Source organism: Ambystoma mexicanum, chromosome 6q (genome assembly GCF_040938575.1).
Source record: "Ambystoma mexicanum isolate Mex_15411 chromosome 6q, UKY_AmexF1_1, whole genome shotgun sequence".
Lineage (NCBI taxonomy): Eukaryota > Metazoa > Chordata > Amphibia > Caudata > Ambystomatidae > Ambystoma > Ambystoma mexicanum.
In genome coordinates, this window is record NC_090937.1 from 269,038,559 (window position 1) to 269,065,127 (window position 26,569).

General features: G+C 45.5%; 1 protein-coding gene across 1 annotated transcript in view; it reads right to left on the reverse strand.

The window, feature by feature from the left end:
• The window catches only part of RRH (retinal pigment epithelium-derived rhodopsin homolog), a 409,764-nt gene that overhangs the window by 159,887 nt on the left and 223,308 nt on the right, over positions 1–26,569 (reverse strand). Inside the window, exon 3 of the mRNA XM_069630737.1 lies at positions 6,504–6,603. Within this exon, the coding sequence (XP_069486838.1) occupies positions 6,504–6,603 (100 nt within the window). The remainder of the gene's footprint in view (positions 1–6,503; positions 6,604–26,569) is intronic.

Sequence of the window (26,569 nt, forward strand, 5' to 3'; positions counted from 1 at the left end):
GGGATGCATTTAAGGCAACCCTACGAGGTGTGCTCATCAAAATAGGAGCCCAGAAGAAAAGAGAAAGGGAGACCCTGGAAAAGACCCTAAGGGATAAAATAGCACAGCACCGGCCCGGCGGACTTCCGGATCGGCCACTGGAGCGTGACCAGGTGACTGCCCTGGAGGATTACAGACTCCAGCTTAAAAACCTCCTCCTGCACAAGACGGAGAGGAGCCTCCAGATGGTGAGGCAGAAATACTATGACAAAGGGGATAAGGCAGATAGTATCCTAGCCTGGAAACTAAGGGAGGTCCAAAGAAGTAGAACGGTCAAGGCAGTGAAGGACGCCCAGGGGACGATAGGCTGTGACGCCCCCCACATAGGAGAGGCCTTCCGCCACTACTATGAGAAATTATATACCTCGGAATATGACGAGGGCGATGCCCAGATAGAAGGCTTCCTGGAGTCCATACAAGTCCCGGCCCTAACAAAAGAGATGTCGGAGGGGTTAGAGGGTCCGGTCACCGAGGAGGAGATAGACAAAGTGATAAGTGGGATGAAGGTGGGAACCTCCCCGGGGGAGGATGGCTATCCAGAGTACTTCTACAAGAGGTTCCGCTCCAGCTTGGCCCCGCACCTGGCGGTCTTCAATTCTGTCCTCGAGGGAGGCACTCTCCCTGACTCCATGATGGGAGCCATTATAGCAGTACTGCCCAAGGAGGGGAAAGACCCAGCAGAGTGCTCCTCGTACCGCCCAATATCATTATTGAACACGGACGTCAAGATTTTGGCCAAGGTGGTGGGGAGGCGGATGGAGGGGATAATGCCGAGGTTGGTTCATGGGGACCAGGTGGGCTTCATAAGAGGGAGACAGGGGTCGGACAATATCCGTAAAACGATAGATCTGCTCCACTACGCACAGGAATCTGACCTGGACGCATGCGTCCTTTCTTTGGACTCCGAAAAAGCTTTCGACAGGGTGGAGTGGAGATACATGGAACTCCTCCTCAAGAAAATGGGCTTTGGGTCCCACATTAGGAGCTGGGTATCGGCACTCTATAGAGCCCCCACAGCGAGGGTCCAGGTGAATGGGAGGTTGACCGAGTCCTTCGCACTTTCGCGAGGGACCAGGCAGGGTTGCCCCCTCTCCCCCTTGATATATGTCCTAACGATAGAACCGTTAGCTATAGCGATCAGAGCGCATGCGGGCATCAGGGGGATTAGCAGAGGCGACGTGGAGTTCAAGCTCTCCCTCTTTGTAGACGACATCCTTGCCTATGTGGTGGACCCGGCCACCTCGCTCCCCCCTTTTTTGTCCCTGGTGGCCACATTTGGCCGCTTCTCCGGACTGAGAATCAACACAGCCAAATCGGTCCTGCTCCCAATGAAAGTGCGAGACCTCGAGCTGGACCCCCTGGACAGGTTCGAGGGAATTGCGGTGGGAAAGACCTCCATCCGATATCTGGGAGTCCTGCTAACTAGGGACCTATCAAAATTAGCCTCTACTAACTACGACCCCATAATCGCTGGGATCGGGTCGGACCTGAGGAGATGGGACAAGATGATCCTGTCCTGGTACGGCCGGATGACAGCGGTCAAGATGAATGTCCTGCCCAGGCTTTTGTACCTGTTCACAGCGCTCCCCACCATCATCCCAGAGCAGACCTTCAGGGTCCTACAAAATGCAGTCCAAGAATTTATATGGCAGGGGAAAACCCCAAGGATAGGGAAAGCGACCCTGACGTTGCCGAGGGAGGAGGGGGGATTTGGGCTCCCTGATTTCCGCCTGTACTTCCGGGCTGCACAATTGAGGGTACTCTTGGAACACATGAAAGAGGGGATGGGGACATACTGGTCTTACCTAGAGGACATGGACGCCCACCCCCTGAAGGTTAGGGATCTCCTGTGGGCCCCACGCAAATCCATTTCGGGGAAGTTAAGAGGGCACCCGACCCTGGGAGTCCTTTGGGAAATCTGGAGGGAGGGCCCACAGACATCCTACCTCACTTCATGGCCGTCCCCGATGTCCTCCCTTTGGGGGCTCCCACTTGACTTGGGCGGGAGGGGGTTTCGGAATTCCCAGACCTGGTCCGACATGGGGATGGAATGGGCTGGGCAGATGTTCAGGGAGGGAGAGTTTCTCCCATACGAGGACCTGAGGGAGGCCCTCGGCCGGGGATCCCTCACTATTTTCGAATACCTCCGCCTCAAGGGCATATTATGTGACCAATCATGGGGCCAAAACCTGAGGAGGCAGCTGACCCCCTTTGAGAAGTTCTTAGATACAGCGACCTCGAGAAAGGGCGCGGTGTCGAACATGTATAAAATCTTGAACACTTTCAATCTCCCCGGGAGAAGGGGTTTCCGCTCATTCTGGGACGATTTGGTGGGAGAGGTCATCACAGAAGACACCTGGTCGAGAATTTTCAAAATCGCTTTTCATGGGAACTTGTTCACCGCAGACATGGAACACAATTTCAAGATTTTGCAGGGGTGGCATAGGGACCCAGTAAAATTATCCAAAATGTTCCCGGGCGTTACTCCAATGTGCCCGAGGGGTTGTGGCCAGCGGGGATCCAGGAAGCACATGTGGTGGCTTTGCCCGAAAGTTCAGGTCTTCTGGGGCAAAGTACGGTCCTGGATCGCGGAGGTGTCGGACGAACCTCTCCCCCAGGACCCTTTGTCAATGTTGTTGGGGGTACCCCCGGAAGACTTGGAAATATATAGATATCCAAGGATGATGGAAACAATGCTGCGGGCGGGGTGGGTGGCCCTGGCACAGAAGTGGAAGAGCCCTGAACTCCCCTCCAAGGAGGATTGGCTGAAGAAAGTAAAGAATATGTTCTTGATGGACAAACTCACAGCTATGGTGAACAACGACTCAGGGCCTTTCATGGCACATTGGTATGGGGTGCAACAATCTTGGGGATGGGACGTTCACTGACTTGAGACAGTGGCCCGCACCGAGGGAGGGGAGGAGGACTTGGAGCCCAGTTGGGCTCGCCCTGAAAGCCCACAACCGGGGGAACGGCACCATCGACCACAGTCGGAAAGAATGGTCACCTACCACAGCATCTCCTGAACACAGGGGAGGATAAAGCCGCTCATTGTCCCTTTGTTTGAAGTTAGTGCTGGATTGCGGGGGGGAGGGGTACTGCCGGGAGGGGGGTGGACGGTAGGGGGGGGGTTAAGGGTTGAACGGGACAGTTAATCGCCTTGTGTACCTAATGGGTTATTCAGCCCGGTTTGTTAAAGTTTCAAAATGCCAATAAAACCAAAGTTTAAAAAAAAAAAAGATTAGCGAGAAAATCATATAGTAGAGTGCTTCGTTCCTCTGACACTCTCCAGCTCAGTCAGCTGCGTTCTCGTCTTAAACACTTTGGCGACTGTATCTTTGTATTCAATTACCCTTTTGAATGGAATGTCCTGCCCTTCAATATCAAAGAATCTCAATCGGTTACTATGTTGAAGAAAAAGGTGAAGACATTACTTTTTAATCTTCCTGAATACAATCCCCATCTACTTTACTGACGTTTTCTTTCCTTCGTCATCCCTTCTCTTGGAGGCCTATGGGCGTGCAGCGCCTTATAAGAAATAAAATAAATAAATAACCCTCCACAGTCCTCTGACCCTGGCACACATGATTCTTGCTTCATATTCCAGGAAAAAGGTTCTCCTGACTTCACCCACAAGTTCATCCACTTCTGGCAGATTTTCAGGGACAGAATTTCCACTGCTGGATATCCTGTCACTGAAGCGGAATGGTGTATCTGTGGCTTTATCACTCTTTACTCTTATTTTTGCACGTTGGCAGATGAAGTGTTAGAATTCCATCTTTGCATAGGACAGTCTCCAAGAGTCAGTATAATCTTTCCTGGAAGATTGGCCAGGAATCCAGCAAATGAGCATTTCTACCTGCAATAACAGAAGTGTCAGCGAGTCACTGTTTGGCGGACTTGTGCACAGGGTTGCGTGGGGAGATGGCTCTGAAAGGAGCCGATAGTCCGCAGCTACTAATTGTGGTGGGAGTATGAGTCGAAGCACAAGCTGTTTCTCCTTCGTGCCCACTCTCAGGAGGGACCAACAAGTAACACGATCAGCAGCACCCTACTTAGACTTGACCAATGTATAGCTTGATTTGTAATCATTCACTGCGTACATACCAGAAGGCACAAAGAAATGCTAAGAAAAATGTACTTGGTTGTGTAGTCATTCCAGCGGAAGTCGTTAGCAACTATTTCCCTGTCGCAATGTCTTATTCTCTTACTGTGACATCATGACAGACGATAATGGAATTTATAATTTACAGATATGACATCACGGCTTAAGGATACACGCCACTTTTACCACACTGCCAACACTCGAATTTGGGGGCACTGTGGAGGAAAAACCTCCAGCATTACCACCAAAAAGGGGATTATTTATTGCGGGTGCAATTACCATCTGCGGTACATGTTCCCAAATCCCATATGAATGAGGATTAACAATGCCAATCTGCTATTCGTAACCTGACACTATTACTGCGATTAAATTAATTTGGCCGAATTTCCATGGGAAATACTACTGAACTCGTAATAAGAAAATGTTGCCGCATAAGTGACACCACATGTTGTGGAAAAAAGGATGCATTGGGTCCAAGCACAACATCAAATAATAGATGGGTAATTTGGAACTATGGGGTGCATTCCACCATGTTGTTCCGAGAAAATTCATAGACAGCCGAAGCTTTGCTCTCCTTATCCAGATGTTACCGGGGACCCGTTAGAGTAATAGATCCCTGTGGTTGATAGGTAACCATCTATAGTTATTGTGCATAGATCCCTCGTGCCACCCCTCTACATGCACCCTTTTGTTAATGGACAGCACTGGGGAGTGAAAAAGGGATGCGAGTGGGGGAGCATACACAGCAAATAAAAACGGAGGAGTAGCCTTTCCACCTTAGGGCTCTGAGTGACAGACAACTCCAGGTTAATTCTTGTCCTCTATCATATGTCACTCGGAAATCCTTGCCTTATGGTTCAGAGTGACAGACAACTCAAGGTTCGTGCTTGTGGTATATCAGATGCCCCTCAGGAACCCTCGCCTTAGGCTGCCGAGTGACAAACAACTCAAGGTTCGTTCTTGTCGATCAGGTGTCTCTCAGAAACCCTCTCTTTGGGGTTCTGAGTGACAGACTACTCAAGGTTTGTGCTTCAGATGTCCCTCAGAATCCCTAGCCTTAGGGTTCCGAGTAACAGACAACTCAAGGTTCGTGCTTGTCGTCTATCGGATGCCCCTCAGAAAACCTTGCCTTAGGGAGCAGTGTGACAGACTACTCAAGGTTTGTGCTTCAGATGTCCCTCAGAAACCCTCGCCTTAGGGAGCCGAGTGACAGACTACTCAAGGTTTGTTCTTGTCGTCTATCAAATATCACTCAGAAACACTCAGTACAATATACCCCAGTAGTTGAGAGCTCTGCATCTATAATTGTGTTCTCTACGAAGGATACACAAAAGGGGCTTGCCCAAAGGTGGGAAGGTTTTAATAAAAGCAAGAGTTATTTGAAGTTGGCAGCAGGCGCTTAGAGTATTGGGAGGAATATACTGCAACAGGGTTTCTCAATCAAAGAAGACCGAAGGAAATGGGTGCAGTGAAAATGGATGTGGGTTGAGGTACAGCAGGAATTAACACAGAAAGTGAATACGGGAGGCCTCCTACCTTAGGAGCATTAACTCCAAAAGAAATGTTTTCAGGTCGGGGTAAACACATTAAAAATATATAAACAGACAGAAGCCAGGTCTACAGAAAGTAACTGTTACTTTCAGAAGGTGCTGAGTTTGCTGCACTGAGGGTAGATTTTCCAAAAGGGAAATTCACAAATGAGCCCGAATTATCCGACAGATGCAAGGTGGTGGTTTTCAAGCAGTCCTGTCCTTGTGCAATCTTTTTTATGCTAACATATGCAAATGTGGTGTACATGATAATACTTTGCATGCACTATTGCCACGTTGTTAACAACGCTATGTTCTCATCGGCTACTATAAATACTATACTTATAAGGACAGTGGGCCTCATTACGAGATTGGTGGTAGTCTTGGCGCTATTTGCACCATGACTGCCACCAATAACGTGTCCGGCACCGGTCTCGTTCAATGGGGACTTACCAGTGTAGTCCGACCTTTGCGGGACCGGTAAGTGCCCATTGAAAAAGCCATTCCCCATTCCCATTGAGCCCTCGGAATGGGGAGGGCGCTAATAATGGTACCGCAAATTGCGGTACCGTTATTAGCTTCAAGGTCTCTTAACGGGGCCCGTCCATAACGCCTGGTCACACCAGGCGTTACTGGAGGGACCCACTAAGGGACCTCGTAGTAGGGCGGTAAGGGATTACCGGCACCGGTCTCCTTACCGGTGCCGGTAATCCCTTACCGCCCACCACGTAATGAGGCCCAGTGTCTAATGTCTTTGCAAACAAACAAGCATAAATGTCATGATGCATTTTAATGTTGAGTTCTGTAGCCAAAATTAGATTTCAACATACCTACATCAGGCCTGCAGATGGTCAGGTAGCGGTCAATGGCAACCACAGTCAGCAAACCAATACTTGCCATTCCAAAAAATATGTTTAGGCCGGCATAAATCTGAAAATGAAAAACACACAACTGTCAGTGAAGGATTGTCACAAAGCTGGGCCGCCCCACCTAGATTCAGCGGTGATATCCTTTTAAATCACAGATGGCTCATGCAAGACCAAAAAAGTCGATGCTGGATGTTTCTGTCTGGAAATAGTTTTGCACACTTCATATACTGATGACCCCGACTCTCTCCGATCATTTCGAGGATTAAAAAGCGTGTAAAAACGTTCAATAGTGTGAAAAAGGGAGTGGATAGAGGAGACGTGCACTTTTGAGTAAATAGCAAAATAGGTGTTATATCCTGTCTTCTTTGTGTGCCTGTCATCAGGGCATTTTCTAGCCAACTTGGTGCCCAGGGCGAAACATTAAAATGTGCCCCCCTAATTGGCACACGTCACTCACAAACTACACCTCTGTGTCAAGTGACAAAACCCTCCTCAATATCAATAAATCATCGCTATACAAATGAGGCTGGTTTCATTACATTGTAAGTAATTGATGTACTTTACAGAATGTGAAAACACAGCTGTGGCTGCCCAAGTAAATGGTTCTTCTGTCACCTGCTCTTAGGGAAGGATTTATCTGAATGCAGTTTCAAACTGCCCATACTGACACTGTTGTGTGACCAGCCTCCCAGGGTGCAAGGGCCCACAGACCATGGGCCCTGGATTGCAGGCGTTCTGTTTGAACCACCTCACTTGTATTTCACAAGGGGTAACACTAGACTAACTATATTTATAATTATTTTCTGATGGAATGATATCATTCCAAGGTGGACAGTCTGGTACACTCCTATTGTACTCTATAAAAATACCCCTGTGTGAGAGCGAAAGGGGATAAATGGCACCAATGAGTTTTCCTGTCTGCTTTGCAATAAATCACAGAGCCTTTGAGGAACATAACAATGATCAGAGATCTCTATATTTGATAAACAAGTCTGTGATAAAATGGTTGCATGTCTGAATCCGTAAATACATAACAGACACACGGCTTAGAGCTCATATCACTGTTCACAACACTCACCACAATATTAAAATGTTTGTGACCATGAGCCATACATACTCATTCGTAGAGGTCGGCGAGCCTGGCGAGGCCCGGGCTGGCCCAGGCTCCAATGGGGGCTCCAGCTCGACTCTGCTTTCGGGCCGGTAATCCCGGATGCCACGGACCCCACCATGGCTGCCCAGTGGACAGGGAAAAATAAATGGCCATTTCTAAACAATGCCCATTTATTTTTCTTCCTAGTTGACCATTTCTTACCATTTTACCTGCGCTGCACGGGCAAAATGGAAAGAATTGCCCATATATTAATCTTCCCCTTTTCTGCATTTCTTTCCATTCTGCCCACGATGCGGGATATATGGAAATAAATGCGCAAAACAGGGTAAAAATAAATGCGGCCCTGATGGTGGCTCACCAGAGCCACGTTGAATTATTTTCCTTTTTCTGGGGGAGCCAGGGATTTCATGGGCTTGGCCCGTGATGGGCTCCTAGAGCCAGGCCTGGTCCCCAGGCTTGGCCTTGGCTTGGCTATACCCATGAAATCCCTGGCTCCCCCTGCTCTACTCATTCGGACATCTTACGTTTTTGGATTTGAGGATAAAATGGCTGAAACATCAACCACGCAAATGGGGTATCAGGGCTCTTATGCCTCTTGTTTCTGGAGAATTTTAGATGAGATGGGGCTGAGTCTGTCTGAGCATGCCCATTCCCCAATACAGAAACCTCTTTAGGGAATTATATCATTAGACAGGAACAGATACCCTACAAGAGGCATTCAATAAAGAGGGAAAAATGTACAGAAAGGATTGCACTTCTTACAAACGTTAGCCTGACCAGTAATAAGCGGACAAACCGTTTTTAAACAAAACAGGCTTCTGACCCGTGGTATAGGGTCCACATTTCCTCAGCCACTACCTCCTAACCATTGCGCATGGCACAGGGGTTATTTCTGCAAAAACTAACAGGCCCATGCTTTATCTAACAGAGCTGACATTAGCATCTCTTCTTAGTGATGGCCTGCAGCTAGTGAAAATTGAAGTATGCGGCCGTACAACAAAGGTTGGTTAACGTCCTTTATTTGCATACGAATTTCTTATCTTGCATTTATCCGGCGCCCCGCACAGCAACCTCCAACCTCACTCGACATCCCTCTTTCAACCGTCTCTCGCACGTCACCCGTCTCCACATTCTATCACACACATACTAGCTGGAAGCCACGAGCTGGGAGAGCCGCGAGCCTTCACACGCTGAAGCTATCTTTAAATACTACATCATCCCCCCCTAAACATTTTAAGGAATAAGGAAAACTTAAAATCAACTAAACTAATATAAACTAAGAAAATATCACGAATGTGGAAAACTTAAAGAATGATATTACTATAATAGTGAATGCGTAAGTTACGCTGCAAGGGAACCAAAAGAAAATGTGAAAGACTATAAATACGGAGTATGTTACATGTCATAATCCCTTGACCAAAACGGCAATCTCCTTTCTCTCGAATTGCGTACATTCCTGCTTCCAATCACCCCCTCCCCTTGTTGTCGCTGAACCACAACCTCACCAGCATGTCTTCCCAAACTACCATCCACAACATCGTTTCTATTTGGAATATTTTCATCACCAAATATATCACTTACTGGCCTCTCTGCTTTGACTTGCATGTGTCCCTGCTTGTCGCCTTTCCACATCCATTTACTAACCCTATCCATATTCCATACAGATCCTCCTGCAACTCTAACCGCTCTCTTGAACACTTGTATTACCTTGACAGGCCTGCTGTATTTAGAGTCTCCCTTCTTAACATTCCTTCCAAATTTGATTCGTACAAAGTCTCCCGGCAGTATCTTCAACTTAAACTTTTCAACATGCATATTACCTAATTTATGTGATTCTTGATGTTTCCCATGACTTTGTGACCCAGTACACACTCCCTTCCTCCGATTAACCCATTCAGGATTAAGTAATGTATTTGGAGCTCTCCCCCTCATTAATTCAAAAGGTGATACCTCCATTCCTCTTTTGACTGACATCCTAGTACTCCATATCCTTTCCTTAAGAACCTCATCAACCGGTAAATTGTTACTCAATGCCAATTCTACTGCTTCTACGATTACACGGTTGTGTCTCTCCACCAACCCATTGGTTTGTGGGTGGTATAATGACGAAAACCTCCATTCAATGCCTGTCCTCTTGGCAAATTCTTTCATTTCATTACTTCTGAACTGAACTCCATTATCACTTACTATTATTTTAGGAAATCCTTCCCTTCTGCATATCTGCATTAAAAACTTAGTTACCTCATAAGTATCAATTTTCTTCACTGCTTTGACTTCTACCCAACCTGAGTAATAATCCACTAACACAATAAGGAACTTTTTTTCTCCAAACAATTTCAAATATGGTCCGATGATGTCAATTCCAAGCATCTCCCATGGCGCATCACCTTTGTCAATGCTAATTGGTTTGGACTTGACAATCCTACAACTCTTATCACTGTTTTGACACGGCCAACAATTCCTGATAAACCTCTCAATCATGATATCCATGCCTGGCCACCAGTATTTCAACCGCACATTATTTTTAGTGCCTGTGATGCCAGGATGGCCTTGGTGCGCCTTCTCAATAAGTTCATTCCAAAACTTGTGTGGCGGGATTAACTTATCTCCTCTTACTAAAAATCCATCTTCCATAGACAATTCATCCCTAATCTCCCAATATTTCCTACAACCTTCGCTTATAACTTTTTTTTCAGGCCAACCAAACTCTGTGTACTTCCTTATATCTTGCAATTCCTCATCTTTAGCCAATTCTTCTATCCACATCTCCTTGGACGTGACCTCAAAAATAACTGCTACTATTTCTTCATCTGGATCTGCATTCACTTCATTATTCTTTAACGGCAATCTAGATAAATAATCGGCTATTATATTCCTCTTTCCCGGCACATACCTCACAGAAAAATTGTAATCCTGCAATTTTAAACTGAGTCTAGCTAATCTCGGTGATGCTTTACACATTCCTCTCACGGTGAGAACTTCTATCAACGGTTTATGGTCAGTTTGAATTATAAATTTGTTTCCCCATAAATATTTTCTAAAATAATTCACTGACCATGAACATGCCAATAATTCCTTTTCGATTACAGAATATCTGCCTTCTGTTTCTGAGATTGCTCTCGAAGCATGACTGATGGTTTTTTCATTGGCATCTTCATCTATCTGTGTTAACACTGCTCCTAGACCATTTCCACTCGCATCCACTGTAATCTTGGTGAGTCTCCCATAAACAAATCCTCCCAATTCTACAGAATTGCAAATCCCTCCTTTTATACTTCTGACTGCCTCACTACATTCATCATTCCAAACAAACTTTGCATCTTTTTTCAATAATTTCCTCAATGGTTCCATTGTACTTGCAAAGTTTTTCACAAACCTGTTGTAATATTCACACAAACCCAAAAAAGATCTTAGTTCGTCTTTGTTTTTAGGTTCTGGTGACTCCTTGATAGCTTCTAATGCATCTCTTTTGGGTTTATAACCTTTACCATTTACTGCATGTCCTAAATATTCTACCTCCTCTACCCCAAATTTACATTTGTTCATCTCAATTTTCAACCCAACTTCTTCCAACCTTTTCAACACTTCCTTCAATCTCCCATCATGCTCCACCGACCCCTTGCCAAATACTATTATGTCATCTTGATATACCAGCACTCCACTCAGACCTTTCAACACATTTGTCATAATTCTTTGAAATACTGCTGCTGCAGACGCTAGTCCAAATGGCATGCGTTTGTAACGATACAATCCATGAGGTGTAACAAATGCTGTAATGTCTCTACAGTCTTCTGTTAATGATATTTGATGATATGCGCTCGATAGGTCCAAAGTGGAAAATATATCAGCATTGTCAATGCGATTCAACATCTCAGAAATGATGGGAAGTGGAAAAACATCTGTTATAATGTTTTTGTTGACATCTCTCAAATCCACACAAATCCTAGGTTTGCCATTTTTCTTCAATGCAATTACAATAGGGCTCACCCACTCTGATGACTCAATTTTTTCAATAACTCCTTCAGTTTCTAATAATATCAATTCCTGCTCCACCTTTCCAGCAATGGCAAATGGAATGGGCCTGGATTTCATGTGCCTAACAGGTATCGCTCCTTTCTTGAGGCGTATTCTGTGTGAAAAATCTTTTAACAATCCTAATTTTACCGCTTTGCCTTGCTCCTTTTCCTTAACTTCCTTAGTTTCTCGTGCTTGACTCTTATTGACAACCAAAACTTGCTCTTCGTTACATGGATCCAACCTGATTCTCAGTCCAGCTTGGTCTCTCCACCCCAAAACATCTACTCCTTTTTTAGCAACATATACCTTTACTTGAGATCGTCTGTCTCTGAATTGAATAATACTCGAGAACCAACCAATCATCTTGATTCTGGATCCTTCAAATCCTCCAGGATTTATTATGTCTGATACTTCCATCTTGGTTTTGAGGCCACGTTTTGCTAAATTTTTCCACGTTTTCTCTGTGATAATAGTCCATGGCGAACAACTATCCACCTTCACCTTGAGTTTCCAATTGTCCAGGAATACCTCACAACTCGGGCATTTAAATTCTCCATCAGGTGGTTCTCGTATAAGAAACACTCTTTCTTCATCCGATTCTTCTTCTTCTTCCATTATGGCAGATACTTTCTTCCTCCTTCTACACATAACAGCGAAATGGCCTCTTATTCCACAATTCCCACATTTTTGTCCCAATGCAGGACATTGATTAGCATAAGCATAATGGCCAGTTCTGCCACAACTATAACATCTGTCTCCTTCCCTCTGTTGGTTATACTTAACCCTTTGATCATTTTGAACCCTGGTTTCATTCTTCATCCAGTTCTTTCCTCTGTATGAGTTCCCTTTCTGCTCTAAATTCTTCATTCTGTTGTTTCGTCCTGCATTAATTTCACCTTTCTCTTTATTCTTGATATTTGTCCCACCTCTGTCTTTAGGTCGAATTATATTCACCTGAGCTTGCTCCTCGGTTTCCTTCTCTTGTATCTCCTTGCTGCCCTGGCTATGTTTCTGCATGCTTTGTGCAGCTTCTTCTTTCTTATTTTTCATCTCTCTCGAACACAATTGAGTGTGTTCCACTCGCTTTGCTATGGCTATGGTTTCTGGTAGGGATGGGTTGCCCACCATCCATAGCCTATCCTGAATAATATTATCTTTCGAGTGGATAATGATTTGATCTCTGATTAACTCGTCCAAGGTGATGCCATTGCCAAATTGGCACGTCCGTGACAGTATTCTCAATGCAGAGACATATTCTTCAATGCTCTCATGTTCTTTCTGCACTCTAGTGTAGAACTTGTACCTGTTTATAGCTACATTGGTTTCTGGAGCATAATATTTGTCCAATTGCCTAATAGCTCTATCATGTTCATCCACGTCACCAGCTTCATCCACAGTTAATTCTGGCAATTCTCTGAACTTCCTTTGTCCTTCCAACCCCAATGCGTGTAGCAGTAGTAACTTCTTTTTCCGGGATGTGAGTTCCTCCTGTTCTACAGCCTGAATGTAATTTAACCAGAACTCTTTCCATTCTGACCACAGGACCACTGGTTGACCAGGAGTTGGAAGGAAACTTGCCGGCGGTTGTATACTGATGCCTTGCAGCATCCTTAAATGTTAAATGTATTTTCTTGTTATACCTGTTCCTTGTACAGTTGTTGAAATTGCTAAATTCAGAAATTTAATCTCACACTGTGAGGAGGAAGAGTGGATCACTGTCTACTCCTCATTCTGTCTCAATGTCAAACATATCATGTGACTTGTACATTTATATGGGTCCTTTCCTCTGCTTTCCTCTCTGTGCTATATACACAACCTGTCACACGGGGGCGGGGCACAATTCATGAAATACGACCTGATTCTCAGCACAAACCAACGTAATGTCAGCACGTTGGTTCGGAGCGTCTGCTCTCCTTCACCACACAAGCCTGCGCCGTGTGGCACAGCAGCTCGGAGCGTCCGCTCTTGCGTAGTAAGGCGATTCTGTTCACCTTTTCAGCACAAGCCTGCACAGCGTGGTGCAGCAGCTCGGAGCGTCCGCTCTCTGTGGTTTTTTTTTTTTTTTTAAAAAAACCGGCAACGTAACAGCTCGATAAATCAGCTGATGTTGTTGTTTCACCCGATTCGGCCCGTGGGTTCTCAGGGCGCCGGCATCCTCGTCGCCATTTGAAGTATGCGGCCGTACAACAAAGGTTGGTTAACGTCCTTTATTTGCATACGAATTTCTTATCTTGCATTTATCCGGCGCCCCGCACAGCAACCTCCAACCTCACTCGACATCCCTCTTTCAACCGTCTCTCGCACGTCACCCGTCTCCACATTCTATCACACACATACTAGCTGGAAGCCACGAGCTGGGAGAGCCGCGAGCCTTCACACGCTGAAGCTATCTTTAAATACTACAAAAATCATGGTGTGGCGGTGTAAAAAGGGTGTTTGGCCTGGTGGATGTACAATTTTAGGCAACCTCTTTGAATGTTTTATGTGTTTAAGGGTGTGTACAACATGGCACACTCGTTAGAGCTACATACGCAAAAAATTCCAGTGCACTATTGTATGGGCATGGGACACATCAAACAGAAAGAGTCATATGTGTTGTTACATAGAGGAGCAGCACATAGACGCCTTTATAAACAGGGCGGTCACTTGGGCAGTATACAGATCATTGCTACACACATCATTGCATTGATTTGCCACAGACTATTGGCTGCATGAACCCTGCTTTCTTAATCAAGGTGCCAAGTCACATTAAGGAGCCATCTGGCAGTGGTGTGTGTGTTAAGAAAATGAAAAGTTCTTTGATGCTAAGGGGATGCATTTAGTTCATGTCCCAAAGCAGCCACTAGACCACTTAGGCAAGAAAACGACAGTTAATCTTCTGAGGCATGCGCCATATGTAACTAAAAAGTAATACACCAAAAACGTGTTGGTGTGTGAAATAAAAATACATGAAAATAAAGAAAACAGTTTAAAAAATGTTTGGTGTGCGATGTTCTCTTGGAAGAGTGCATCGATTTGGTGAGCTAACTGATGCTCTGTGCTGGGCATCAGAATAATAACGCCCCATGTTCAGTTCTTATCCCTGTGGTGTAAAAGCAATGGCTTGTAAAGGAGCCATCGCTTATAAATTGCCCCCGCTTTAAAAGTTCTATCAACACAAACAGCATAACCTGGACACTGGGGGTGGGGAGCAGTGGAGGCGTGTATCTAAAGAGCATCTCAAAGGCTTCTTTTGCAATATGCATTCCTTTATTTGAAAGGAATGTTTAACGTTTTATCAGCGACCAACTCGGAGGCAGCTGTCTGGGTCGGACCTTTCCTGTGCCCCCTGCCCCAACCCCCTAAGCTCTGCTCCCCGGGCGGTCACCCCCTCCGCCCGCCCCAGGAAACGGGCTGCCTCTCATGGATGGAATCTTGGATCAGTGACATGTGCGTGTGATGTCATGGCGTCACCATCCCAGTCAGTGTACTCTCCTTACACTCTGGTGTCAGTTATGGAAGTTTCACCATGCCTCCCTGGGTGATCGACGCTGAGTCATCTGTCTTATCACTGGCTTCCGATCACGTCCACATGCATCATTTCCTCCTAAAGTATCCTGTGTGACACCAATAAAGTCACTTCTCTTAGTTACCTACAACTCTAGCCTCGTTCTTGCCTACCTGCATATTCAAATAGAACAATGTTTTTGAATGAGTGATTGGCTCCTAGGAATGCAACCTTCCTTGTGGTTATGTAATTAGGAATGCTGCTTTCAATAGCTGATATTGTAATGTTGAATCTGGAAATTGAGGGCCCCATTACGAGTTTGGAGGTAGCCATGGAGCTATTAGCTATTAGCTCCATGGCTGCCTCCGAACTAGGATCCTTTTCCGGGTTCCTGCAATGGGGACTTACCGGGTCATTGCGACATAGGAGGACCCGGTAATTCCTCCTTGCAGGAACCATTCCCCATTCCCATTTGAGCTCCCATAGGGCTCAATGGGAATGGGGATGTAGGTAACAACGGGCACATTATAAGTGTCCCTTTGTTACCTCCCTCTTACCCTCACGGGACCCGATCCAGGTCCAGCAATGGGAAGCTCGTAATCAGTCCTGACAGAATGAAGGGGGCCGGTCCCGTACCGCCCCCTTCATTCCGTCAGTGCAAGCCTCGTAATGAGGCCCTTGAGTGTTTTATTTAGCAATCGTAAATACATGCAGTCAGATCAATGGTGCACTCTTTACATTTTTACAGGAAAGGGCAATATGGCAACCACACCGAGGAGCAGATACATGTGTAAAGGTAAACGTACATGGGTGGATATTTATTTTGAAGTCCATTCTAAAGGTTTGCAGTGCGTTTGAGACAAGAAACAGGGATCCCTGGGAAGTAATGGCATCACAGCAGAGTATTCCCCTCCCTCTTGCAGGCTGTGTTATATGGGCAAGGATGCCCTACAATATGGTGGACATGGTGCACGTTTAGGGAAAAGGATGGATGTTTTTGGATGACTGATGTAATCACTTGTTGGCCATTTGAAACCAGTTGCTGCCCATTGCTGTTGTAGCCAAAGGCTTTCAACCACCTATGTAAGGGGGGAGGAGCAGGGACACGTGGCGTCTGTGTCCACAGGGCGGTTTAAGGCAGGTTCAGGTGGGGAGGAGCAGGGACATATGGCATCTGTGTCCACAGGGCAGTTCAGGCAGGTGCAGATGGGGAGGAGCAGGGACGTGTGGCGTCTGTGACCATAGGGCGGTTAAGGCAGGTTCAGGTGGGGAGGAACAGGGACACGTGGCGTCTGTGTCCACAGGGCAGTTAAGGCAGGTGCAGGTGGGGAGGAGCAGGGACATGCGGCGTCTGTGTCCACAGGGTGGTGAAGGCAGGTGCAGGTGGGAAGGAACAGGGACACGTGGCCTCTGTGACCACAGGGCGTTAAGGCAGGTGCAGGTGGGGAGGAACAGGAACACGTGGCGTCTGTGTCCACAGGGCGGTTAAGGTAGGTGCAGGTAGAAGATCCCTGGCTGCAAGCCGACTGCTGGAGGGATGGAAGGATAAAACACAGGAAAACAGTGATGCCACGGTGGTGTCAAAAGAATAGAAAGGCAAAAGTAAACGCTGTAGACTACTTTAAGGGGGAGGTTTCTCCCAGTGATTTTATTGGCCTAATAGATCAAAAATGTCTTTCCAATGCATCTTACCTTCGACATTCCACCATCTTGTGATAATCTTATCTGTTGATCCAGATCACAACACCAGTGCATGTCTCATTCGAACGTCCTCTGTGTGCAATCTATTTGTGTCTCCATGGAATTTCAAGATGCCTCTTTCCTTGATAAGTATCAACACACCCTTCCTGATCAGACAAAATTGGAGTTTCTGCTCCCTTAGTGTCCGTCCATTTCATCACGAGCCTCCACAACTTCTTTTTTGCTCTGTTCAGCTATTCAACAACTACGACAAATTTAACTGAAAAAGGTACTTAAACTAGCTCAAATTAATTTACTCTGTAAGCGCTTTCAATTTAAATAATTATTACATACAAAGCCGAAAAAGAGCCTCCACCGCTATGCGTCACCTAGCTGCATGACTTCAGGGGGCAGCCTGTCGTACAAGATCCATGTTGAGAATGTTGATGGTGCAGATGCACACACTTATAGCAACTGTTCGCCCTGATGCTCCTAGTCATGAGTAAGTAATGTGTCTCTTTGTTGTATTTGTGACAACCTTGCACTATAGCCTTTTACGTTGTTCTTCTAGTACATTGTGATATCATGGGTTCACTCACGATATATATTTTTATATATTGGAAAATGTATTGTTCTTTGTTCATGCCAAATTATTCCATAGTCTACAATAACATTTTAGTTACTTTACAGCTATTAAAAAAATCATCTTCCTATCTTTTATTTTTCAAAAGTGCATTGTGAAAAACTGAAGGTGTTTCACGACTCAGTCCCCGGGGATCCCTTATTCAGGTGGCCAGGGAAGGGCTATCGCTATTGGATCCCAACCCTGGGGGTGGAAAAGCATGGGAGGATCACCTGGGTAGGGGGTCTTCGGGCACTGAGGAGGAGACACCGGAACGGTGAGACATGGTATCCCCCATTTCCTGACAGTTATTTACCCTACATTCCCTCTAACTTTATGGGATACTACAATTCCCATAACTCCTCTACTTTCATAATCAGCCAAACTACTCAGACGTGGAAGGGCAAGACTGAGACTAGGAAGATTACCACTAATAACATGTACTGGCCTTATCCCACTAATAAGGCCAGGCAAGGACAGGCACTCAGTCACAATCCTGCACACCTGAAACTCATGGACCATTTTTCAAACTATAAAAGGTGGAGCACAGAAAGACACAGAGAGGAAGGCAAGGGCCAAGAAGGAAGGCAAGCTGGTTTGCAAGACAGAGCAGTAACTGAGAGAGAGCTCAAACCAGGTAGAATGGGACGCTGAGATGATGACAGCCTGTGAGTTGAGGCAGGTGAAAGCATGGAGAGGGAGCCATGTCACCAAGAAGCCAGAAGAAAAGGGAGCCGAGGGGCCGGCTAGTCCCTTTCCCCCACGCACCAGGTGACTGTTTCCTCCCCTGGGCCGCAAGACCACCCGGGAGTGTCTGAGGGGCAAGACCCTGACCTCGACGAGCTGAAAGCAGAAGGACGTGCGAAAGCAATCAAAGCCGGTGAGTTCAAAGAGAGGAAGAGTCCGGTGTGTGATACGCGCAATTGTGTAAAGCTACAGTGTTGCATGCTACGCATTGAAGGAAAAGACATTGGTCCTATTACCAGCACCAGTAAAGACACCGGTGCCGGTAATCCCTTACTACCCTATTCCGAGGTCTCTTAGCGGGTCCCTTCCTTAACGCCTGGTCTGACCAGGCATTGAGGATGGGACCCGTTAAGGGACTTCAGAGCTAATAACGGTACCGCAAATTGCGGTACCGTTATTAGCTCCATCCTCATTCCCATTGAGCCCTATGGGGGCTCGAATGGGAATGGGGAATGGTTCCTGGAATGAGGACTTACCGGGTCCGCCAAGGTTGGAATGACCCGGTAAGTCCCTCTTTCGGGAACCCGGACCCGGAATGCGGTAAGGGGGTAGCCATGGTGCTAATAGCACCATGGCTAACTCCTACCTCGTAATGAGGCCCATTGTAATGAAAGATTGAATGTATTTGGCCGGCGAGGGAGCCGATGGGAAACAAAGTAACAGAGTAGTACAGTGTGACAAGGCACGTTGTTAAACGCTTCTTGAAGGATAACAGAGGGAAGGGTGCGAGGGAAAGAGAGTGTGCAGAGATCCCGAAAGGCTAATGTGAAAGTGAATGGATATTTCTTGAAAAACGAGGAACAGAGTGGCTGTGGGCCCGTCCTAATGAACTATATGCTTTTGTGAAATAAGGATCAGAGTGGCCGAGGGCTCGTTCTGCGAAACCAAGTGCAAGAGGCACTGAGTGCAAGAGGCATGGATATTAAGACACCAACCCTATTGACAGAGAGGTCACGCATAGGGGTAAGAATACTGTGAGGTTGTGAAGTTCGATAATAATAAGGACCCTCCTGTCGGAGTGGTCATGCATGGGGGTGATAATACCATGCGGTTGCGAAGGTCTCTGACTGGTGAATATTGTGAAAGAGAAGTACAACGTTTGGGGAAGGGAGTCCTCCCAGAGCTCTGTGAAGCTGAGCTATTTAGCTGGAAAGTGTTCCAGCCGTGTTTAAGTGTTTGAAAACAGGCAAGGTCAGCCTGTGAAAGTAACCAAGAAGGGACTTTGTGAATATCAGTTTATTTGACAATTGTGAATTTGGGTGAGGGAAGTCCAAAAGAATCCACTGAAGAGAACTATGATGTATCTTGAACTGACATTGAAACAGGAGAGGAAAGCCTAAAAGATTTATGGAAAATCTTTGAACTGTGCATACTAACCACCTTGAAGGAACTTTGGAAGAACCCCATTGAACTGAACTTGGGCAAGGCAGTGGTGAGCCACTTTCATTGCCATTCAGACATTATTTTAATAGACTCTTTACTTTTATACATTTTCCCACACTTTGTTATTGTGAAATGTGAGGGCAAGTATAGGTTTCTTACACAGACCTTTTCCTTTGTTTGACTGACTGACTTGGACCATTTTGTTTTACTTTGATGGTCGAGACTACTCCCATTATAGAATTAGGGCCAGTTAGGAAGTCTCCAACCCCAGTCAAACTTAATAAAGGTGTTGAACCTCTTTTGTCTGTGTCCTTACTTGTGATACCATGCCTGCCTCACAGCATATACTTTATTAAATTACTGTTACTACAAAAGTATTGGACTGTGACTACTTTACTCACAAAGGCCCTCATCACGAGTTGGGCAATAGCGCCGGTGCTAATAGCCCTACCGCCAAACCCCTCCGGCGCTATTAACGGCAGATCACGAGTTTGGCAGAACAGTTATTGCCCATTCCCCATTGGGCCTATTCGGGAATTCCTCATCCCCCATTGGGCCCAATGGGGAAAATTAGCGCTATTACCGCTGGCGGATTTCCCGCTGGCGGTAAACGCACCGAAAATCGGCAAATTTGCAGCGGATTGCCCCCAAGCTCAGAGCTGGGGGGAAATCCGCCAAGGTCATGATCTGGCGGACCCTTAAATGCGGCGGTAATAGCGCTACCACCGCATTTAAGGCTGCCGCCAATCTCGTGATGAGGCCCAAAGTATGTTTTTGAATTCATACCAATGACTTGTATTTCACAAGACAGGCCAAACAAGATAAATGCATTTATAGGATTAATTCAACAAAACTATTTCTCTATATTTTACACAGATGGTACAGGCTTGTGGTCTATCGATCATTTAAATGGTGGATTCATGGAACACTGGGATTCTGTGCTCAACGTGCCATACTTGCTTGTGTGGTTCGAGCCACCCGTGAACAATTACCTAGTTCCTCCAGACAATAAAAGGGATTTTTATAGACAGTACCACTTCCAGATAATTACAATGTGTGGTTAGTATATACCACCAACCTTTTAAAAACAAATTTGCATTTTATAAAAAATATTTTACTTTCAATAAAGATTTGATTTATCTATTAATTTTTCATTGTTTCTTCTCAAATGATTTCAATGTAGCGTGTTTCATTCCAAGTATTTCCTTTTCCTTGTGAATTTCAAGTTTTCTCAAATTCTAAACAACATAAAACCAGGCACAAACCCTAAAGTCAAAATACAAAACACTCAATACTTGCATTATTAGGGTGATTGCATTTCTTATTCTTATTATTTCTTCACATGTCACTTCTCAGATTCAGGTACTCTAGATTACATTCCATTTTATTCAGGAATACACAACTCTTTAATTAAATGTTAAAACACTTTGATAGTCATAGGAAATAAAAGCAATAAAGTAATATGATAAGTGAATGAAAATGATGGTCGTACTCAACACCACCACCAACTATAATAATACAAATAGTGTTCTATACCATCCAGATCAACAAATATTATTATTGATATGTTTTCAATATCATTTTCTGTTTTCAATATCATTTTCACTCAATCAAAATCTATCCGAACACTTTTCACTTATCAATGGACTGTGTGACGAATCCCTAGATGTCGTCACTTTTCACCAAGTGGGAGCCTCTTCCCATGAGGCCAGAGAGGTGAGGCCGCTACCAGATAGTGCCCTTGGAGGTTGTACATAGCAAGAGGATCTCATGGGGAGAGACTCCCCTTATGGGGACAGGGACAGACATCTAGGGAGAACTTGGTATGACCTCCCCCTTCCAATCACCCCTCCCAACCCTACACCTGTGGTATATCCCAGTATTATACCCAACCACCCCATGTACCTGTGTAGGGACATTGACATAAAATCCACTGAGACGAAGAAGAGCACAGGAAGATTATAGAACATTGTCAAAGTACTGGGACTAAGAAGAAGCGCAGAAACATAGAGAAGGCTGTATAGAACCAAGAGCCATGCTCTAGTTTTCCACGAGGGAATGGACCTTACTACGAAATAAAAACCAAAGAAGGACTGTTTTCTGAGTAAAGCCATCCCTGGAGGAGCACAGAGCAGGTGCGCTGTTTGGCACGGAAGACAGAAGATGCTGGTGGCCGGGACACTGGTGAGAAAGTAGAGGTGTCCCTATCCGGTCTACCATGGACGGACCAACTGGAAAGCTGGCGAAGCAGAGGTCCAGACTTGCGTGCAAGCTGGACCGCGCGGTGAGTGAAGACACGCCTCCTGCGAGGAATCACAGGCTTCGGAGATGCTGCAGAATGCCGAATAGCCAAGCAGAAGAAGAGAATGCTCAAGGCCGACCGGAGGGCGCCGATGAGAACCCAGAAGGTATCTGGGTTGCTGGGACAGTTAGTGGGGACCTAAGAGTCGAGGAAGGCTAAAAAGAAGAGAGTAGACAAGAATGAATGAATACATGAATATAGCTTTATTTCGGTATAAAAACCATAAAAGCAGCAGTGCATAAAATCATTCTATACAATGTACAATTTATACATACGAAATTACAGCATATTACATAAAAAATGGGGCGAGGTAAACAATTCCCATTATCTAGTGGATCTTGTGTCTGTAATTTCAAGCAACCCCTGTATTTGATAACCAATACATTGGGCCTCATTACAAGTCAGGCGGTAAGGGGTTAACGGCGCCGGTAAAAGTGCCAGCGCCGTCAACCCCATACTGCCTAATTAGGAGGTCCCCTCGCGGGACCCGCTCTGCACATCTGGTTCTACCAGACGTGCAGAGCGGGTCCCGCGAGGGGAAGAGGGAGCAAACAACGGGCCGCTCGTAATCGGCCCGTTGTTTGCTCCCTCTCCCATTCCCATTCAGCCCTATGGAGGCTGAAATGGGAATGGGGAAGTCCCGGGTCCGGGTTCCCAGAGGGAGGAATTACCGGGCCCTCCGAACTCGGAATGGCCCGGTAATTCCTCATTCTGGGAACCCGGACCCGATTTTACCGCAGCCATGCCACCAATAGCGGCATGGCTACCACCAAAATCGTAATGAGGCCCATTGTGTGTAGAAGTTTTATAGGTTTTTAGATCTTTGTTTTTCTTCGTTTCTATGATCTAAAAGGAGTTCTATGTAAAATGATTCTTATGTTTGACGATGTTGCTAGATTTGTAAAAGGTTGTTCAAGCAAACACAATAAAAAAAATAAAAAATACAATATATATATATATATGTATATATATATATATATATAACCAATAAATTTACTAAAACCATATAAAAACAGCAAATAACGATTTGATGCATAAAAATTTTAAATTTTGTCCAGCATAATAATTACCCGCAACTATCACAGAAAGTAAAAGAGGACTTGGGGAAATGGTCCCCACTTCATATCTCATGGTTAGGAAAAGTAGCGTCCATTAAGATAGTCATCCTTCCCAGATTAGTATATACATTTCAGGCTCTTCCGATAATGATCCTGCACTTTTTTTTAAATTCTGAACAGAATGGTTTTGAGATTCCTATGGTGCAACAAAACCCCTAGAATTGTGCTACGCCCGCTAATGTCACCTAGAGAAAGGGGGGTGGGATTACCAAATTTTGGTGAAATATTTTGTAGCTGCACATCTATGGGTAGTCAGGGAATTGTTTACGGGAAATACCACTAAACCCTGGGCAAGCATGGATAGGGCAGTGGCGGGTGTGCGCTTGAAGGGGTTGTCAGGCTCTTGGGGCTGAACCTCCCACAACTCCGACTTTCCCTCTTTCTCTTCCTCCTCACCTGATAAACAGTCCAGAATTGAAGATATCTGAGGTCTTCGGGCTCGGTAATCCTTCTTCTTTTTTTTTTTTTCTGAGCAAGTGTCTCTCTCCCAGAAGGAAGCCTATAACTAGCACTACCTGCGGCCCCTCTCCCAAAAGGGACAGAATCGGGAAAAAGCCCGCCGGGCACAAAAAACCCCAACAGCAGAACAGCAATAGCGGGCATCGGCCGCGTAGATGCAGAGTGGAATGTGGGCTCCAATGGATTCCGGAGAATCTTAAGTACCGTAAGTATGATGTGACAGGTTCCAGAACAGAGAAAGAAATGGAGCATCAGAAATGTAAGGAGCTCAGCGGCCCGAAAGCAAACGAAAGGAAACCAGAATGGGTGAAAATACTCCGAGAGTAGTCTGAGCACGGAGGGGATACACGGGACGAAGAGAGAGCGAGATAGAATACGGTAAGAAGGCAGGGAAGGGACCCCGGAGAGAATGAGAAACAGGAGAGCCGTGCCGAAAGAAGGCAACATGACAGCGCAGCACCGGGAAGGGTAGCAGAGAAAAAGGAAAACTAGCGTTGAGGCAACCGGAGAAAGCACAGCCGAGAGGGCGGCTGACTGAAGCGGGTTGCAAAGCACAGTGAACAGGGAGGGCGTGGCTAATAAGCCTCGCTGGTCACTGTTGCAGCAAAACTAGACCGCTGCGAATGACGCTGGGAATGCGTGACGGGCTGCCTCAATGGCGGCTTGTCAGCCGCGATTGGGACCACAGGGTCCACGGGAGGCGGCACATGATCGGGGTTCTCTGGCTATACAGACAAGAATGGCCCCCAAACATGCAGGCAAGTCAGGTATTTCTGTGGTGTGTGATATATGGGACCGACTACTAGTAAAGGGATGCTTGTCCCTGCACCCATTCCTGCTTACTCCCTTATTTGGGAATCCGCAATTTGGTCCAGGGTTGGTACAAGGTAGTTTAGGCAATGGCGGACAGCAGGATGTGTGAAAATACGAGACATGATGCAGGGAAGAGGTATTTGTTCATTTGAAGATAGTAAACAGTTGATCGGTCTATTGGAAAAGGACAGGCTAGAATACTATCAGCTAAGACATTGGATAGGGGGGAAAGGGGGTAAAATAGCAGTGTGAGAGAACTCGCAGGGTTTGAAAAATGTATAAGGGATTCTGATGGAAGGAGAAAGGGAACAGACCTGGGGATATATGCAAACATGGGAGAATACTTTGGAAGTGGAATTACCTAGAGATCATTGTATACATTTGTGGACAAAGATTCCCAAATTAACAAAGTCGATTCAGATTAGAGAAATCTGGTATAAAATCATGGTTCAATGGCACTATACCCCGAAAAAGTTACATACAATGTTCCCAACAGTAACAGATCTGTGCTGGCGAGGCTGTGGTAAGAAGGGGATTGGAGACATATTTGGTGGATTTCCAGAATTTGAGGAATTTCTGGGAAAATGTTACGAAGCATATACAGACTGTGATTCCCCCAAATGTGAATCTGATGCCTAGGGAATGGTTGTATGGTCTATTTGACCTGGAGATACATTTGTTTACTAAGATGCATAGCAAAGCCTTTATGTTAATGTTGATAGTGGCATGGCTGGTTATAGCGAGAGCATGGACACAGAAGAAACCACCAACGGTCAGAGACTGGCTGTTTAAATTATGGGGGTTTGTTTCAATGGAATGGATGACCTATACTGTGCAAGGACAATATGTAAAATGTCCACAGGAATGGGCATTGATCTTGGACTTTCTGAAAGGACTTTGTTCAGCAATGGTGTCCACACAACCTGAGTATTTTTCTAATTATGTAAATGAGATCAAAAGCCTTTACATTTTGTAGATGATTAGCTGTATCACATCTCTGCCTGGGAGAGGGGTGGAGGGGGGGTAAACATGGGTCTTGGGGAAGGGGGGATATTATTGTTATAATTGAAAAAATAATTTAAAAAAAAAGTTGTTCAGCATGACTATCCTAAAATGTGATTACTATAATCCTAAAACTTAAGATAACAATAGCAACTACAAAGAGTAATATTGGAAAGTTGTCAGGCAGATTGCCCACTGCTATACAACTATACAACACAGTCCACCTTCTAAGCCACGCTCTGTGAACATACTTGGCAATGTGGTGCAACATAATAGGGTCATCACATCTTCTACAAAATTCCAGAACCTCTGTTGCCCTCCGAACGCCTTTTGATCTACATAGTGGCAGTAAGTACATTGCTGTAAGGTCTCTATACCTAGGACAAACAACAAAAAAGTGAAGGACAGATTCACTCTGGGGACCACAAGACTGGCAGTCAGAGCGGCTTCCATTATTCCAGTTTTTTGTGAAGGAGGCCATGCGTAATGTACCTGCTCTCAGGTCAAACTTCAATGAACACGCCAAGCATGGAGTGATGGTATCCAGATATTGTTCCCATCCAAATATGTTTGGTGCCTGTAAATAAAGCTGGCCACTAGAAAGCCTTGCACAAGATAACACCAAAGCCTGTCTATAATGTTCTCTGCAGGCAGCCTTAATGACTTCCTTGCTCTCAGGACTAATGCTTGATTTATGCGCATGCTTTTGACATGCCTAAGTCAGGGGGGTTATACGTCTGCCTTCTAAAGTCAAAAACTTAGCTAATAATTCCTTGCACATATGCAACCCAGGTGATGACCAAATACACGACCATACAAAAAGGTGTTTCAAGCCTCTATGGACCATACATCACATTCTGGGTGCAACGTGGTGTTCGGGGCACTACTTGGTTGCAACATTATTAACTTTAGAACCGTATTTTCTGTGACCCCCAAACTCGTAGACTTTTCACCCCCCCAAATCTCTGCACCATATGACGCTGCAGATACAACCTTACACCTGTACAATTCCAAAACTGTTGTCAGGGCACCTTTGCCTTGCATACAGTATAACCTCTGAATGCCGCTGCTGTATTTAATCAAAGTCATGGTGGCTTTGGATACTTGTTCTTGCCAAGTAGCATTCTCTGCATAGCACAGGCCTAAGTAATTGTGCATTGCAACCTGCTCTAGCACAATCCCTTCCATGTCCAAGCATACTTTTGTTTGTCTAGCCATTCTGCATCTAAAAACTAATACCTTTCTTTGGTTTATTTCCAAGCCAAGTTTACCACAAGTCTTCG